The sequence below is a fragment of the Aquila chrysaetos genome, chromosome 19 (genome assembly GCF_900496995.4).
Source record: "Aquila chrysaetos chrysaetos chromosome 19, bAquChr1.4, whole genome shotgun sequence".
NCBI lineage: Eukaryota > Metazoa > Chordata > Aves > Accipitriformes > Accipitridae > Aquila > Aquila chrysaetos.
The window spans coordinates 3,483,088-3,500,347 of record NC_044022.1 but is presented as its reverse complement, the minus strand read 5'-3'; the positions used below and the strand labels follow the sequence as shown (position 1 = coordinate 3,500,347).

Sequence of the window (17,260 nt, the reverse complement as noted above, 5' to 3'; positions counted from 1 at the left end):
TTCCTGACCTCCAGCAGATCAACTCTCCCTCCCAATGTGGTGACGCCTGCAGACTTACTGAGGGTGCACTTGATCCCCTCATCTAGATCATTGATAAAGATATTAAAGACAACTGACCCCCAAACTGAGCCCTGGGGAAACCAAGTACCTGAGTTGTTTTCATAGTTGGAATTTAGGAAGAAGATACCATTATCTGCAGTCTTTGGCTTAAAAGCTTGGCTTTATGGCATAGAGGAAAGGCTTCCATTTGGTCTGCTCTGTTCCTGTCCCTACTTCATTCTCTGTCTGCTGCGGCAGTATTGGCAAATTAAAATTAGTCATGAGTAACACCTGAACAGCGCTGCTGTTTAGACTTTTGGGGAAATTGTGTTCTGTTTAATTGTTTGGAAAACACAAAGTCCATTTAAGGTGTCTGTTCTCAGAGAGTCTAAAAATCCAAGCTGGTTAGGATTTATTATTACCAAGTGGTGGAAGCAGTTCATCCAACAAGACAAGAAGATTCTTGGTCGCATCGCTAAGTGTGAAGATCAAATACATTCAGGAATGAGGAGTTTTAGCTTTCTTCTGTTACGTACTTCTTGAAAGTTTTATTCTAGTATAGGACAATCTACCTGAATATCAAACCCATTGCTGTCTGCCGGAATATAGATTACTGAAAACAATCAAGCTTTGTCCAGTTTTTTCTTTGTTTGTATGGGTTTTGTCAGTATATTTCTAGTTGGATTTTGTTTGTAAAAGTGGGACAGATAAGGTAAACATAAACTAGCTAAACAACACTGACCTCTTAATTTCTTTCCACAGTTTTAAAATTGTGAAATCATGGCTCATTCAAAGACGAGAGCCAACGATGGAAAAATCACATATCCTCCAGGAGTCAAAGAAATCTCTGATAAAATATCTAAAGAAGAGATGGTGAGAAGACTAAAGGTTAGTAAGCAAGTAACTGTTTGCAGATTGAAGTTTCTTGCATACAGCGTTCAATGATCCTATTATTATATTTTCTATCTGAAAGGATTTGGGGGGGAGGCTTTGCCTTTTCTATGCTCAGAAGGAGGAACTTGTTGGCTATTGTGTCTTCTGTTCTACCACTTTCTTGAAGTGACTGGTCCAAAAACGTTTAAATGAGTTAAAAAGTCACAAATGGAAATAAGCTATATTAATTTTAAATACTACTTAAATTGTATTTCAGCTCCAACAGTAAGTCAGCACTTTTAGAGAAGAAAATACTGGAAAACATGAAGAGAGAGTCATAATTTTGGAAATCATATGGGTGCCTCAGAATACGTTCCTTTTATGCATTTGTGCTCTTCGGGTTGATTGTAAAACCCTTTATTCTCATTATTTTATCCTCTATTGTAATGAAGGTAGTCTTTGATTAGACTACGTATTTCTGTCTCCTGAATTTCTTGACCACTTTATTTGGTCTAAGTCTACAGAAACGTTGGAGAGATTTGGGGGATAATTATGTTACTACAGTTCTTTGTCTACCCATGTACTCTCACAAAAAGGCAGGCCTGTTAGTATTTTGCAGAAGGAATGCCTGCAACTTGGGCTTGCCCTGTGAAACGGGAGGGTACAGATGTGTGAGAGGAACCTTAAGTATTCTAACAGCTGGAAGAGCTCAATTTGGAGTTTGTGTTCTGAAGAAGTAGTTTTAAGTCAGTTGGAACTACTGCTAAATGAACAAAACCCAGTAAAACCCCAAAACACAAGGATTCCCTCTCCCCTCCCCCCAGTAACCTGTCTGTGCTTTGGGAATTGGGCTGATAGACTTTAGTCAGTACACTGCATTCCAATATGTTGAATAGAAGACATTTATAACTTTAGGTATGAGTGACTCCTAAGAGAAGATATTATTTGTTAGCACTTGCATATTTTTTTCAGCTTGTGAAAATGCACACAGTTCTTACTGATACTTTTTTTTCCTATAGCTTCATTTTTGGCCTTGAATGTCCAGTCCCTTCTATTCTGTCATCATGATCTGTCTGGCAGGACAAGTGTACTTTGCAGGATGTCCTGTATTTCCTGTCAGCTCTTTATTCTGGCTGTGCATTCATTGGTACGCAGGCAGCAGGAAAACCACACAGTGTTTCTTTTAGGAAGGATTGGATGATCTAGGCTACAGCACAAGTGTATAGACCTACAGCACAAACACAATTTCAGGTGCTAAAGAACAGTAGTTGATAAATAAAAGTGAACTATTAGCCTCTTTTTTTCCCTGACTGCCGAATTCATGTAAGTATTAGGAAAAAAGCATTTTTTGGTGGAATTTATTTAATTTACACAAGCAGATAGTCTGCTGTTTGTTAATGACAATATATTTATACAAATACAAGTTATTGGGAAAACTGAGAATAAAATGAAAAATATGCACAGTGAATTTATGTATTAGCATACTATACCTCACAAATTTTATGTATTTCTGATCCACGCCATTTCCAAGTTATAGCAGATTTGGAAAGGAGATAGAAACTAAATGCTTGGAGTTAAGAACTAGCACTAAAGACAGAAAGAAGCTGATAAACATTTGAAGAAGGTGATAAACATTTGGAAATGATGAATAGTATGAGAACAGCATTTTTTCTGCAGTTTCTCTTAATACACAGGGACAGAGGCATCATCTAATGAAATATATTAATTTTAGACCAGCAGTCTAATAACATATTTTTCCATAAGTTACATAACTCAATTCCAAAGCTTATTTCTGTAGAAGGATGTAGGAAAAATGGAATGGGTTGAAAAATATGGGCCATATTTGGAAGATGAAGCTCCAGGAGTATTAATCATGGTGGTCTGGGTGCGATTTCAGGTTTGGGAATCCTCTAACCTATTGCTTCGCGGGAAGCTAGAAAGGTATGCTAGGAGAACTAGCTTGTTTTTCTTTGTTTTTCCTTAAACACTGTGACAGATTGCTCTGGAGACAAGATAACTGATTTTTGTTGTCCTGAGCAGTATGGAAGTTCATGTTGTCATGGAAGAGAAACTGAAGGTTAATTTCCAGAGTAGACAAAAACCATACCTGGTGCAGTAACTCTTGTGACACCTGAGTATTTATTCACTAGCTTGTTAATTATATAAATCTAAATACTTTCTATAGAGAAGTGAAAACAGTTCTGTGTTTAAAATTACTTTAATAGTGTGTAAGGGCACCAGTGCACTTCAGATGGTTCATCTTGTGTCTGACTGGGGAGGACTTTATTTTTCTCTCAACGGAAATTGTATGTGTGCATAAGCTACTAATATTTGCCTTTTAGTAAAGGATTCTAATATGCTTGAAAACTTTACAGCTGCTGAGATCTTAATTATGCAAAAGTCCTCTTTTGTTTTTTTTAAAGGTAGGATTTGTTGCTACCTGACCAATTATAGTACACTTTTTGGAGGGGGAAATAAATAAATAAAACAAACTATAGCAAAGTAAAATAATTTTGTAGTGGTTTAGGGTTTTGGTGGTTGTTTTTGAGGAACTTTACTGGCATCATTATTCTTGAAAAATATCTCTTCTTGTACTGGTGAAATAGATGGGAGTTTTGACTTCAATTCTCAGGATTGTGTAATTAAGTCTTTATTACCATTTTGTTAATTTTAACAAGAGCTGAACTCCTTACAATAATTCTTCCTCTGTGATTCAAGAAAGAAGTTGGAGAAAAGCATAATTGCTTTGTTTTGTCAATAGGTTTTTCTCCTCCAAACATTTTTTTTCTCACCAACTAGCAGTTACTAATCATGGCTTTTCTTGCTTTTGTTCTATTTAGGCTGTTAAATACTTGGCGTCCCAGACTTCTTTTCTTTTCTTCCATAACTTTAGTATACTGGTTCCTAACAGCAATAATGGGCATTTTAGTCCTGTTGGATAACATGCATGCTGCTAGGCTGCGCTGGATTTATGTAAGCTTCTGCTGAAAATGTGTGCTCTGCTTCTGGGCAGCACAGGGCGTAAACTTGTCCTCAGAGCAGTAGTAGAGAAAAACCTGAAATTGAAAGAGAATAGAGGGAAAATAAATTGTAACCCTAAATACTTTAGGGAGAAATAAATATTTTGAATAAAGTCTTGCTGTTTTCTGATTTTTCAGTGAATGGCTGTAACAGTGAATGCTGCTGTATTTTTTTGAATTGGCCAACTTGATTATATGGTTTCTTAAAAAGATACGTGAAGTGCTACAGCTAGACTTTCCGTAACTCTGCTGAGACTGTGTGTTGGGACAATTGATAGAGGACTTGACTAGATTCTTCCTGTACCCTGAAAAATAAGACACTGGTTACTCAAATAAGTGCTACCGCATTGCTAATAATGCTTCTGATAGAAGTTGCACAAAACCAGAAAAGGAACTTTCAGTAAGGACCCTGTTACACAGAATACTTCATTTTATGTACTGATGTCTGTCTTTCTTTTTAGATGGTTGTGAAAACTTTCATGGATATGGACCAGGACTCTGAAGAAGAAAAGGAGCTCTACCTAAATCTTGCTTTACACCTTGCTTCAGATTTTTTCCTCAAACATCCTGATAAGGATGTACGTTTGTTGGTAGCATGCTGTCTTGCTGATATTTTCAGAATTTATGCCCCTGAGGCTCCGTACACTTCACCGGATAAACTAAAGGTAAATTGAATTAATCTTTTTTTCCACACCAGGTTTTTAAACTGAATGATTGATATAATTGATTATAACTTTTTTTTCCTCCCCCTCCCCCTTTATTTCTGGTTCAGCCTAAGCAATCCAAGGTTCTCACTTGATTCTGGGATAGGGTTGTTTGATCAGGTCAAATGTTCATCAGAAAGTGATATATAGTACATCTTTCAATAACTTGTAGAGTTTCGGATTTATATTGAAAATAAATATTTTATTGAACAGTCATTGGGGTTTGCAGATAGTGGTCTGTTACTTTAGAAATCTTGATATGTCTACAGCTTTTATCACAATCTCTTGCAAGATAGCGAATTCCTTCAACTGGGAAAATACCCCTGCTGTGCCCGGTAAACTACCAAGAGATGATTACTGTATTTCTATAGATAAAGGCTCTTGAAACAAAAAGCATTTTTTTACAGAGGATAATTTCTGATGTGAATTGGAAAATTCTGCAATTAGAAACATCACTGATCCCACTAGATGGAGATGGTTGATAGAGAAATGCCAGGTTTGAAAAGGCAGTACAGTTCTGCCCTATTTGTTTAAGAAAAAATAAATTTTAGATTGTTTTGTGTTTTTCACTTCTTGCTTTTTAAATAGAAATCTAACTTTCTTTCCAGCTCTCAAAATCAAACTACTTCCCTTACAGTCTGAATCTAGTGATAAACTGAGTCTTATTGAAAATCTTGCAGGGGAAAATAACACTGAAAAATGTGTACTTTTTTTGTCTCCCTGATATAGGGGGCGGGGGGGGGGGGGCTTTTTTTTGTTTTGGTTTGGTTTTTGTGTTTTGGGTTTTTTTTTTCCAGAGTAGGATAAAAAGGTGGTTGTGGTGGAAAGTATATCTATTATCACTCGAAGAAATCACTCAATTTCTGATCTGGTGGTTGCACCAGAAGTGGCTTCATACGTAGGGCAAACAGTACAGTTTCAACTGTACTACTTCCTTTGTTACCAGACGTGCTGGAGAGATACTGAGTGATTTCTGTTAGCTGTTATTTTCTTAATTCTGAATTGTTGCACCTCTGATTACACACTATCTAGTTACCTTACTTACTGATTACACCGTCTTCAACTGGAGAGAAACATTAGTCTTCTCTACTGTGCTATATATAAGTCTAGTTTTGAGGCATCCTGGTTTCTACTTCAGTTTTGAGTATATGTTTTCCTTTGCTTGTTAGGCCTAGAGGTTTTTCTCTCTCTTTCTGAGTTGGGCTAACAAATTATAATATTCCTTCTTACAGAATTTGATCTATCAAATGCTACTAAGTTTCAAATTTTATAGTACATAATATTGTAAGGTGTACATTACTATCTCATACTTGCAGTGTAAGCGTATTACTGCTACTTGGATAGAGCTCTGAACAGACTAGGAACTTGCACTGTCAGCATTCAGTTCTGTAATCTGTGCAGACTTCACAATTCAGTTTCTTGATGCAGATTTCTAAACACATTTTGAGAAGTAAAGAAAGGACAAACAATAGAGATCTTTGCGTAGGTCTATTGAGATAGGTTTGCAAACCCGTTTCCGCTGAAGACAGCTTTTGCGGTTGCAGGACAAGCTCTGATACAAATGTTGAAGAGTTCCCTCCACTTTATGACAAAGAGGTAAGAGGAAGAATGCTTCCTCTTGGGTTATACCTTGGCACTATTTTTACCCAGTATTTAATATCATATCCATACTGCAGCTTTGAGTTTCTTCTAGTATGTTTAGCACCAAAGTTAAAGATGGCAAAGCGAAGTGCTGAAAAGGATAATTTTTTGAGGGGGAAAACCTAAATCTTAAGTTTTTGCCCTTGGATCAGACTCTTGGATCTCTGTAACTTACACATCGAGCAAGTGAGATACTGAGAGAAGGGAAAAGAATTTCAGGTTTCCCTCTTTTATGTGTATCCTCAGGATAAATCTTACCTTCCTCGCTAAGTGTTGAAAGAGCTTTGACAACATGGATGGAAAATGCCATGAGTAGGCTAAAAGCAGAACTGGAGCAGGATTGCTCTTCTGAGATCTGGAAACTTCTAACTTTAAGTCTTCCTCAGTCTGGGGGAAGCCTAGGGTTCAAATCTGATTTTCTGGGGGGGAAATGTTCTAATCACTGGTATGTGTCAAATAAAACTACTTGGACAAATGGACTGTCTGCCTGACTTGGCTGAAACGGAGATGTTTGAGGGTACATGTGGTAGCAGAACTTGAACTATCTGAACGTGTTCTGTAGTGAAAGCCATGGCTCTGATGCTTACTGAAGCCCTTATATGGTTAACTGGTATCAAGATGATAATCCACAAAAAATATCAATGTTCTTCCTAAAGTTGAAGTATAAGCACTTTTGGTTTTAGAGTCTGCGTTCTAATGTAGACTTGCTTTATGGAGTCTGATGTGATGTGATACCATATTGTCCAGTTTGTGAAAGTGTTGCAGTTTCTTAGCTGTAGCCAAAGTTTATTTATCTTGTGTTTGTAAATGCATGTTCAAAAAGTATATTCTGTATGCTCAAAAAAGGGAAGAACTTTGGGTCATATTACACTAATTAAAAATTAGTAAGTACTTTTGAGTTTAGTCTGTCTTGCTTCCATTAAAACAGGAATAGGGAAAAAAAATAAAATTAGGAGTAAATTATGACTTTTTCAAATGATGCCATTATTATTTGTGAAACATTCAGATGCTAGACATTGTACATGTATGCTATTCATTAATGTATGTATTCATATACAGTACAGCGATGAGTACTTTATAAAGGTTAGGACAATTAGTTTTGGTCTCATTGGGGTCTTTGAATCACATTCAGTAAATAAGTGTTATGTACTGAGCTGCAGGATAAAAAGTAAAGATATTTTGTTAAATGAACTGATTGAGATTCATCTAACAATAATTACACCTAGGGCATGAGGTCTAAGATGAAGTAGTTTTTATATTTGGCATTGGTCATTCTCCCGCTTGGTCATGCTTGCTTTCTTCTTTAATTGCATCTTATCCTTCACGGAGAATCAGTTTGTATGTCTTCTAAACCTCACAGCACCTTCTGATGTACCAGTTTTTCAGATGATGGAACTCTTTTGGGTGGGCTTATGGCCTGCTAGTGGTTCAGGCACTAGTTTTTATGGGGGGGGATTCTTCAGACTGGCTTTTGCCTGTGGACTGAATGTTCTTTAGTGGTTGGAGTCTACTAGGTGTGTCCTTTGAACTGTCTTTTGGTTTAATTTCAACTAAAGAGTCTAGTTCGTGTGTTCTGTAACGGATCTGAAGAGTGAACCAAACAGTGATTCTTATGGTCATCCTTACTTAACACTCCAAAGGCACATTCTTGATCCAAATGCAAACATTAATGTAGCTGTATCTCTGAACAATGTGCTTGCTGTGCTTTATTGCAAGAAATGATGATGTCACGTGTAATCTAATTCTTGTTTTTACGTAGAACCCCATTAAGTGCTCAGCTTAATGATTAAGGCTGAATTTTGTGGCTGTAGCGTTCGAAAAAAAGAACGCCATTCTCATCTTTTGTCCATCTCGTTATTCTGGGGGTCGAGGGGGGAACGGTCCTTTGAAAATGTTTTAGAAAAGCTTTTTAGACTATTTCTAGGATAGTTTTTTCAGGGTTAACTGTAAGGTTTTCTTGTATTTTTTTATGGCAACTTTATACTTTTTGGAATTTATTTGATTTTTATATCTAGATTGTTAGTTGAAATATTATAGATAAAGTTGAGGTAGTGAACGCTGTTTCTGGTAATGTGTACTTTTGAATATTTTGATTTAATATAAGTAGTTATGAATTTCCAGCTGTTAATTATCTGAATGTAAAAAGCATTTAAAAAAGACACCTTCCTGTGTGCTTCCATTCCTTATAACCTGCTTGAATTTATTCTGTGTGAGACTTTCTGAAGAGCTCTTCTGGTGCTGAAAGTTGATAAAGGAAGTAGGAGAAACTTGGTTTATTGGTCTTTGCAAGAGAAGTGTTCTGTATCAGTAGGTGATGACTGAGAAATGCACAAAAAATACAGTGTAAATATGTAATAATACTCTTAGGAAAGCTGCAATTGCCTACTGCTTTTTTTTCCCCCTTCTGTTGAAACCTACTACAGTATAAAGTAAAAAATGTAAAATTCATTGTCCTGAATAATATTTTGACTTCTGCAGCACGTCAGCCAGTTGCAGCTCTGTTTGTCAAGTTGAGTGTTTTTCTTTGGAAAAGAAAAACTTTTGCTTCTTTCAAAAAAGGTTACTTTCTCATCCCTTCAAAGAAACATGAAGCATTTTAAAATTACTCCTGGACATTCTCCATGATGTTTTGTAGATCATCTTCTTTTGGACAGTGAAATAATGTGCCTGTCTGCTGCATATTTTGTAGTGATGAATAATACTAGTAATTTAAAATGTAATTATTTGAATTTTGGAAGTTTCATTGCAGTTTATTAACTGACTATCACTTCTTTCTTTTCAGGACATATTTATGTTCATAACAAGGCAACTTAAAGGTTTAGAAGATACAAAAAGCCCCCAGTTTAATCGATATTTTTATTTGCTAGAGGTAAGCTTCATAACTTATTTCATAATAACTGTTAAATGTAATTTTTCAACTTAATCTTAAATAAACTACTCCTTTTATTTTCTCCTGTTCAACACAGAACATTGCTTGGGTCAAGTCTTACAACATATGCTTTGAATTAGAAGATAGCAATGAGATTTTTACACAGTTGTACAGAACGCTGTTTTCAGTAATAAAGTAAGTATTGTCACCCCCAATTATAATATATTATTGCATGGTTGAGGCCAGATGTTTCTAACCTAGGTGTTCAGTCTTATTGTGTGACTTTTAACGTTAACAAGCTTAGTTTTGTAATTCAGTTTAACTGAAGGTAGCAGTATAAATATAAAAAGCTGTCAATTTTGCCTGTTTTAATTAAACAAGACACACTGCAAATCATCTTTTCTTTTTCCTAAAAAACTTACTTTGACGTTTTTTACTGCATTTATTTTATTCTGTTCTTGAAATTGAATGGTGCAATATGCAATTCAAAGGAATTTTGAGGATTATTGCTATAAAAATGTGAGTCAGAAACTAGTGGACACTGGAAGGTACTGCTAGAGATAGTGTAGTCTGCCCCCCTTGCTCAAACCAGGTCAGCTAGAGCAGGTTGCCCAGGACTGTAGCCAGTTGGGTTTTGAGCATCTCCAAGGATGGAGTATCTGTGGTCTCTCTGGGCAACTTTCTAGTGCTCGGTCACCCTTACATTTAAGAAGTTTCTCTTTCTTATGTTTGAACGGTATGTCCTGTATTTCACCTTGTGCCCATTGCCTCTTGTCCTGTCACTGGACACCACTGAGAAGAGTCTCACCCTGTCGTCTTTATTCCCAACATCAGGTATTTAAACATAATGATAAGTTCCTCCCTAAGCTATGTCTTCTCAAGGCTAAAAAAGGCTGTCAGCTCTCACAGCCACTCCTTCTGTGAGAGCTGTTCCAGTCCCTTAATCATCTTGGTGGCCCTTTTGCTGGGCTGACTTCAAGGTGTCCCTGTCTCTTTTGCACTGGGAAGCCCAGAACTGGACACAGCACTCAAGATGAAGTCTTGCTAGTGTTGAGTAGAGGGGAGGGATGGTCTAATACACTATCTTTTCATGGTAGGGACAGTTATAGTCCTCTTACTCTTTTACTACAGTGGTAAGTGAAGAGGGCATAAGATTCAGTAACATTTTGGAAAGTGGTATATGCAGTTAAGAAACTTAAGTATTTTGACTTCTAAGAAAACTTGTGATTTGATTATTATATTCCTTGTTTGGCGTTACCACAGAGAGTACTCTGAATGGAAGTTGTGTTTTACATGAATAGTACACTAAGAATTCTTGTTTTTAATTTCAGCAACGGTCATAACCAAAAAGTACACATGCACATGGTTGATCTAATGAGCTCTATCATTTGTGAGGGAGATACTGTGTCACAGGAACTTTTGGATACAGTGTTAGTTAATCTAGTGCCGGCACATAAGGTAAGACTTAATAGTGGCTTAATTTTTTTTTTTTGTGATCGTATTTTATTGGATGTATGTATTGAGATGTTTGGATTTCATTGAGAATAGCTGTAGCAAATGTGTTCCTACTACTTGGATCTTTATTAGCAAACAAATAATTTTTAATAGCCAGAACATTCAGTAGAATTTCATTACTTTGATTCACTTACTGTAAACCAAAGTATCAGTGGTCATAGTAATCTAAAAGCTTTAATGTCATATGAATTTATGTACAGGCTTTTTATATACAGTCAATACCAGTAGAACTTAATATAAAAGAGACATATATCCTTTGGAAAGTTTTTAATTAGTGTAATGCTGTATCAATAGTTCAAACTAATATGCTGCCCTAAGTGGGAGGTAAAAAGTTGCTATGACTGCTGATTTGTAGGTGGCTCTGTTGTATTTCAGAAATGTTGACTTGGTGTTATTGAAAGCACATTGGTGTGTTTCTGATGCAGCCATAGAACTAACTATGTTCAGAAATCGTGGTGCCTGAAGAGCCCAAGTGATGGCTGTCTTTCCTCAATGAATAATGCTTTGTCAAAAAAAAAGTGTCCTACAGATGAACTGGGGAAAAACTTCCGGCTGTGTATGTGTTGTGACACTTAAGTGTTTAAAAAGCAAGGAAGTCTGACTTCTTTGTTCAGAAAACCACCAAGGTCCTACTGGAATTTCTTGGGCTACAGTGTAGAAGACAACTTGTAAGTTGTGTATGACAAAAAAAGGATTCTGGGAAATTATCTAGGAAATGTGTACTTAGCTGGATTTCAGACAGTTCCAGCTGTCATCTGACAGCTCTTTTTTTTGTTTTGTTTTTTTGTTTTTTGTTCTCTTTAGTGTGTTCAGGAAAGGGCTAACTTTACTTACACTTCTTAGAAACTGCAGTAAGGTTCAATGGGTATTAATTAACTAAGAGATTCTGCACCTTTGGAATGCTTTTTTGAAACAGTGGTGTACATGAAGAAACTCAGTAGACTTTTCATAAGGCACTCTCTGAAGAACATAGTAAGTAGCACAACATAGTGTGCCTTACCATAAGCCATCAATTTCAGTAAATAAAGAGCACATAAATTATTTTTCTATTGACAGTGAAAGACTAAATGCTTAGTATAGATCACTCCTTCACCCCGCCCCACCCCCCTTCCCCCAAAATGTTTTAGCTGTGTCCTTCAAGGAATCTAGTACTTTTGTGCCAGGACCAGACTGAAATTTGTGTGGCTAAAATTCAGATTTACAAAGTAAAGCCTTGGAATACAAGAAACAAAAGCAAGACTATGCAAAATACTTTAGTTTGTATTTTCTCAGTTGTTAAGCATCTGTTGTTTCATTGTGTCACCTGTGTTCAACTTGATGTGACTACTGTTTTTATGATTCGTGTTTAATAAATTGATTCTGAATTTAAGAACTTGCATCCTGTTAGATTGGCTATAGCACTGAAAGAATTCTGTTTTATAGTGGATTTAAAGTTATTGACTGAACATTTTAATAGGAGAAGGTATTTGAGGTTTTGCATTTTCTTCTGCTTCTGTTTTAATCCAGCTGACTCTTTGGATAGGATGCTAGTTTATAGCTTGCTTTCTAACTGAAATAGTTACGTAATTTTAGACCATATTCTGAGTACTTTTACCTTTGTTTTAATTTTTTTTAACCTTTTTCATACTAATGGAAAGAAGCTTCAAATATTTTTCTATTTCATCTCAATATCTTCACAAACTGTTTATTTAAAATTTTGGAGCTTACACTGTCATCTAGCCACATTCTGTGGCTACTAATGTCGTGTTGGAAAAGTGTAATGAATTCAGAGCAAGAATTTTTCCGCTCCTGTCCATTGAGCACAAAACAACGGGGGGGGGGTTAAGGATAAGGTCTACCATAAAGAAGAACTATGTCTTGGCTGACCTAGGTGTTAAGCTGTGTGGACTGTGGGAAAGGGAAATTGAATAATCAGACTGGCCACCAAAAATGGCATATTGGCAAGTGTTGGTATAATGGTGAGGAGGGACTCCTTATCTAGCCAGTTTCCCTGGGGACCACAAGGATATTTTTGATGGAGTAGAAGGAACATAGATTTGTTACTAGCTCAGGTTTGAAAATGATCAGATTGAGAGATTGTTGTAGATGTGACAATTATGTTTATAGCTAGTGACACAGGCAAGCGGTGTATTTTTAATACAGCCAGAAGGAAGGTTGTGCATGTGAGGGAATGTGGAGTGCCCTTGTGAATTGAATGGCTGTATTCTAGAAAATAGTGGTAGAGCTAGTATGACTTTTGGTGTATAAACAGTTGTATTGGGTAACACTGGGTTAAAGATTTGAGGAGCTTAATCTGTATAATTTATCAAAGGAGCAGTCTGTAACTGTATATTAGGAACAGAAGGTTCAAACAGCTCCTTTAGTTTTGGATCCCGGATGCTAAGGACCAATGGCTGAAATTCAACATTAGGCAGATCGATGTGAAAATTATATGAATATTTTTAAGAGTTGTAGTAACTAGTTGAACAATTTACACAAAGGTTAATTCAGTGCTGTTACCTCTTAAAACCAAGGCCAATATTTTTCTGAAGAGGAATGCCAGATATGGTCCATAGTCCCCAGTAGTAAGTCTAATAAGCAGTGGTGCTAGCAGGACGGCTGCAAAAACTCGGGCATAAGGAGCATATACTGGGGACATGCCATACTATCAAATCTCTGTCTACCATAATTAGTAGTCACTGAAGTAGTCTAAGCTGCTCTAGCTCACTTGAGTTTGTCATCCATCTCACTTGGCTAGAGTAAAAGCCATATTGATGTAAACCTGAAGTGATACTAGCGTCAGCCACTTTCAAAACCAAGTGCGTTAGAGTATGCACGAGCTTGCTGGAGTAGTACAGCGGGTATCAGATAAGTCAATAAAACAGTAAACTTAACTTGTCTGACGGTGTGCTCAACTCTTAATTTCTGTGACGTTTAATTATTTTTATTATTACTTTTGTGGTTTTTCTTTTCTTGTTTTTTATGAATTCTACTGAAATTCTCTCGATTGGATTATATTAAGAGAGAATTAAATAAACACTGAACTAAACCCAGTAAAGACAAGAAGCAAGGGAGAGGTAGCCAATATGGAAAGGCAAGAAAAATTAATAGTTTTCCTTTCCCTTTTAATTGTCTTTTTAGATTATAAAGCCTTTATGCCAGCACCTGTAAACAATTTTGTGTTTGTGCAATGTGTTAGAAGGCAAATTATATTTTACTTCCTTGAGTGTTTGCCAGAGCGTTTCATTTTCAGCCTCGGGAGTACTGCAGGGAATCCCACATTGCGTATCCCACATGCTTTACATGCTTAACTTTTCAAAAAGTGATATTGACAGTTAAATTCCTGACTGTCTCCATTAGGAACTTGCTTAATAATTAGCAGTATCTATCTTGGCAACACTCAGCTGAGCTTTTTCTGTGTCAGCCACCCTTAAAAACCTGTTTCCCTCCCCCAGCAGAACTAGAGAATCTGTTAGAACTGTTTTGTCAAGTGCTCTTGGATACAAATTCCGCTGCTGTGCCATTGATAATAAGAATAAAATTGAAGACCCTTTTCAAATTCCAAGAAAATAGTGTGTTAAACTGTATGTGTGTGAAGAATATTTTGCTTTAGATACAGGCTTAACGTTTGATTTTACCCCCTAAAGTTATAAAATTAAGGACTGGATTGATGCTAGCTAGTTCTTTGAGCTGTGTTAAATTTGGATATTGAGAGGCAACTGGAAAAAGTAACTGAAAAAAACCAGTGGGTATGCATTTCCATCACTGCCAACCCCATTGTAACAGTACAACTGATTTTTGGCGCTGTGTATATATAGACAATGCTCTCCAGGACAGTTTACCACAAAAATGTCTGTGCCATGCTGTCAGAGAGGTTGCCACTGCTTCCTGTGTCTGCAGTAGAAGTCTGTCAAACATTCTAGGGAAGAACAGGTCTGAGAAATGAGTTGGCAAATCTCTTAATGTCTTCCAGAAGCGCAAAAAGCTTGAAATGCTAGCAATATATACGCAAAAATCATGGTGGGAATTGAGACAAAGGAGAGAACTAATGGTTGACGAAGATGGTCTGTCTTCAAATGTTATTGCTGGAGACCTCCTAAGCATAAAAAAGAAAAGTTCTCCTGTTTATTAACATTCTTTTCTGAGAGAAAACTGGAGGTTTTCAGGGGGGGAAAGGTCTGTCTGCAGCATCCTGTAAGTCTGTTTTAGATGTTAAATGTAACTTCTCAATTATCTTGCAGAAGATCTGTGTTTTGCCTTTTCATGTGTGGTTCTTGGGTTTGTCCTTATTGATCAATACTTATTTCTGCTTTTTCCTTCAAAATGTAGTAATTACTAATGATTACTTTAAACAGTGTTGCCAGCTGATGGCTTAGTTTCTACCCGATTCAGGACTCTCAAAAGCTTATCCCCACTGGGTGCTTACATGCTTTTAGAGGCATCCTGATTAAGATTATTGTGCTCATCATGAAGGCTTTCTTAAATCATTAAAAGATCTTGAAATACGTGTAATTTTTTTTCTAAATGTATAGAAAGATTGAAGAGAGGATAATGATAGAAGAGATTAGATAAACACAGAGAAGAAATTTGTTAAATTAGGTCTTACCCATATAAAATTTCTCCTTCAGGCAGTTTAAAGTATCTTTGTGGCTATTAAATTAGTCAAAATATAGGTTTGATGTTTTGTAAAAGATCTTTGAACCTATTTGGTAATGGTCTGGGTTGCTCCTGTTTCCATTTCAACTAAGGCAGTGCTGCTTTTTCTTGTTTCTGCTTTTATCCTGAAGCTGGAAATGAGAGAAGAAAACTTTATGTGCTTTTAAGACTTCTTTGGCATTGTTATTTTCAGAAAGTTCGGCCTCTGGACATTTGAGGGCCCTGGCTATCAGCACAATTAAATCAAGTACATAAGGCATGAAAAAAATAGCTAACTTTCCTTAGTCAGTTGTCATCTGGACTGTTTTTTCTCTTTGCAGCTTTTTTAGATAGAATGAAGTGTAATGTGAATATGTTACTCAGGGCTGCAAATATCTACTTCTAGCATTTATCTCGGCAAACATTAAGGTTCTAAAATGAACTACTGTGTGAAAGATACAAGCTAAAACTGTAATTAATGTGAATCAAAACAGATCTGCCTGTTGGAAGTCTGCTATGCTAGGTCTGCTGTTCGGACTTGTTTTATGTGTAAATCAGATCTTGCTCATGATCTAGAGTTCATTCTTACCCAGGTGAAAGTAGCTTGCTTTGTTTTGGTGGAGGTGCGCTGTGGAAGTCAAGAAGGATCAGAGCAAGAATCACAAGTGGCATACATTCATTGTTACAGTTATTTGTGCCTTTTATTTCCTGAACAGTCACAACTCTAGCTAAATAACAGAAAACAAATGCTACAGGTGGAAATGCGTGCGCTGCCTTTTTTTTTTTTTTTTTTTTTTTTTGTGTCAACCATAAAGAGCAATCTAGCATGCAGAACCTTCTCTTTTCTGGCATGTGGAACAGCTGTATAATTTTATAAAAAGACTGCCAATGTCGACCCTTGCATCTTGATTAGATAAGGGAAGAGGAAATTACAAGGATGTTAGCATCTTATGTAAGCATTCGAGTAACTTTCCAGAATTGGGATTTTTATTCACCTTCTGTAGTGGCTCTGAGTAAAACAGATACTTCAGGCATGAATCTTTGTAGTCTTTTGACTTTAGTCACCTAACTTAATTCTATCAGTAGGCAAGTCAAAGACTTTGTTTTATAATACCAGAAAATATTAATCTGTTGCCACTGTTGACTAGAAGCCTATACTTCTATACACTTTTTGAAATTACAGACAATACTCTCCATCTCTTTGCAAATCATCTCTTTTTCATCCAGATAGCTACCAAGAACCAAGCATATGCAGGCAAAGAAATACCCTGGGTGTGGCAGTGCATCTTGTTTTTCATTATGCTAAAAGGAAATTTTCTTCTTTTTATGGATGAGATGTATTTTAAAAAAACAGCCACAAACTGCCCCTTTATACTGTTGTCTTATAAATGGAATATGCTGGTTTTTTTTAAATTGCCAAGACTAATAAAAATAGGGGGAACTATATTTTTACAGAGACTTAGCTATTAAAAGACTATATATTTTTTTTGTATCGAAGATTTTTCCTTCATTCTTCTATGTGTTAATCAAGTCTGCAGGGGGTGTCACAAGGGATGAGTTGCATTTTCTTCTGAAAATTTTTTAAAAATAATTGTGATATAGAAATTGGAGAAAGGACATGGCAACTAGAGGGTGGAGAATGTGTGCTGGGAGAGGAAGCAGACAATGATAGAGCAGATAACCCAATTAGACAAATGGAGGGATAGGAATCTTAGGGGGGTGGGGCTTATTTTTTATATTAGGGTTTTGTTGGTTTGTATTCTTCACCCTTTTTTGCTCACAAACTAAAACTCTATTTTTTGGGGGTTTGAGGTTGTTTTTTTTTTTCTATCTCAGTCAAACTGACTGAGTATCTTTGCAGGATACTATGGAGAAGCTGTGATGGTGGTTCACAGGTGGCTGCTTGATGCAAGAACAGAATCGTACTTTCTACCACAATCCTGTTCAGAGTCTTGCTTCTGTGGGGACTGTAAATGCCTTGATGT

The 17,260-nt window shown here is 36.4% G+C and overlaps 1 protein-coding gene across 5 annotated transcripts in view; it reads left to right on the top strand.

Moving 5' to 3' along the window:
• Positions 1-17,260, top strand: part of PDS5B (PDS5 cohesin associated factor B) — a 132,651-nt gene that overhangs the window by 22,423 nt on the left and 92,968 nt on the right. For 4 of the 5 annotated variants that reach the window (XM_030042545.2, XM_030042544.2, XM_030042548.2 and 1 more), the window contains exons 2-6: positions 802-927; positions 4,394-4,597; positions 9,060-9,146; positions 9,244-9,341; positions 10,478-10,604. In XM_030042545.2, coding sequence (XP_029898405.1) covers positions 820-927; positions 4,394-4,597; positions 9,060-9,146; positions 9,244-9,341; positions 10,478-10,604 — 624 coding nt within the window. In that variant the 5' untranslated portion in view covers positions 802-819. Of the gene's footprint in view, positions 1-801; positions 928-4,393; positions 4,598-9,059; positions 9,147-9,243; positions 9,342-10,477; positions 10,605-11,089; positions 11,330-17,260 lie in introns of those variants that run through there. The other variant, XM_041118486.1, reaches the window with a different exon arrangement.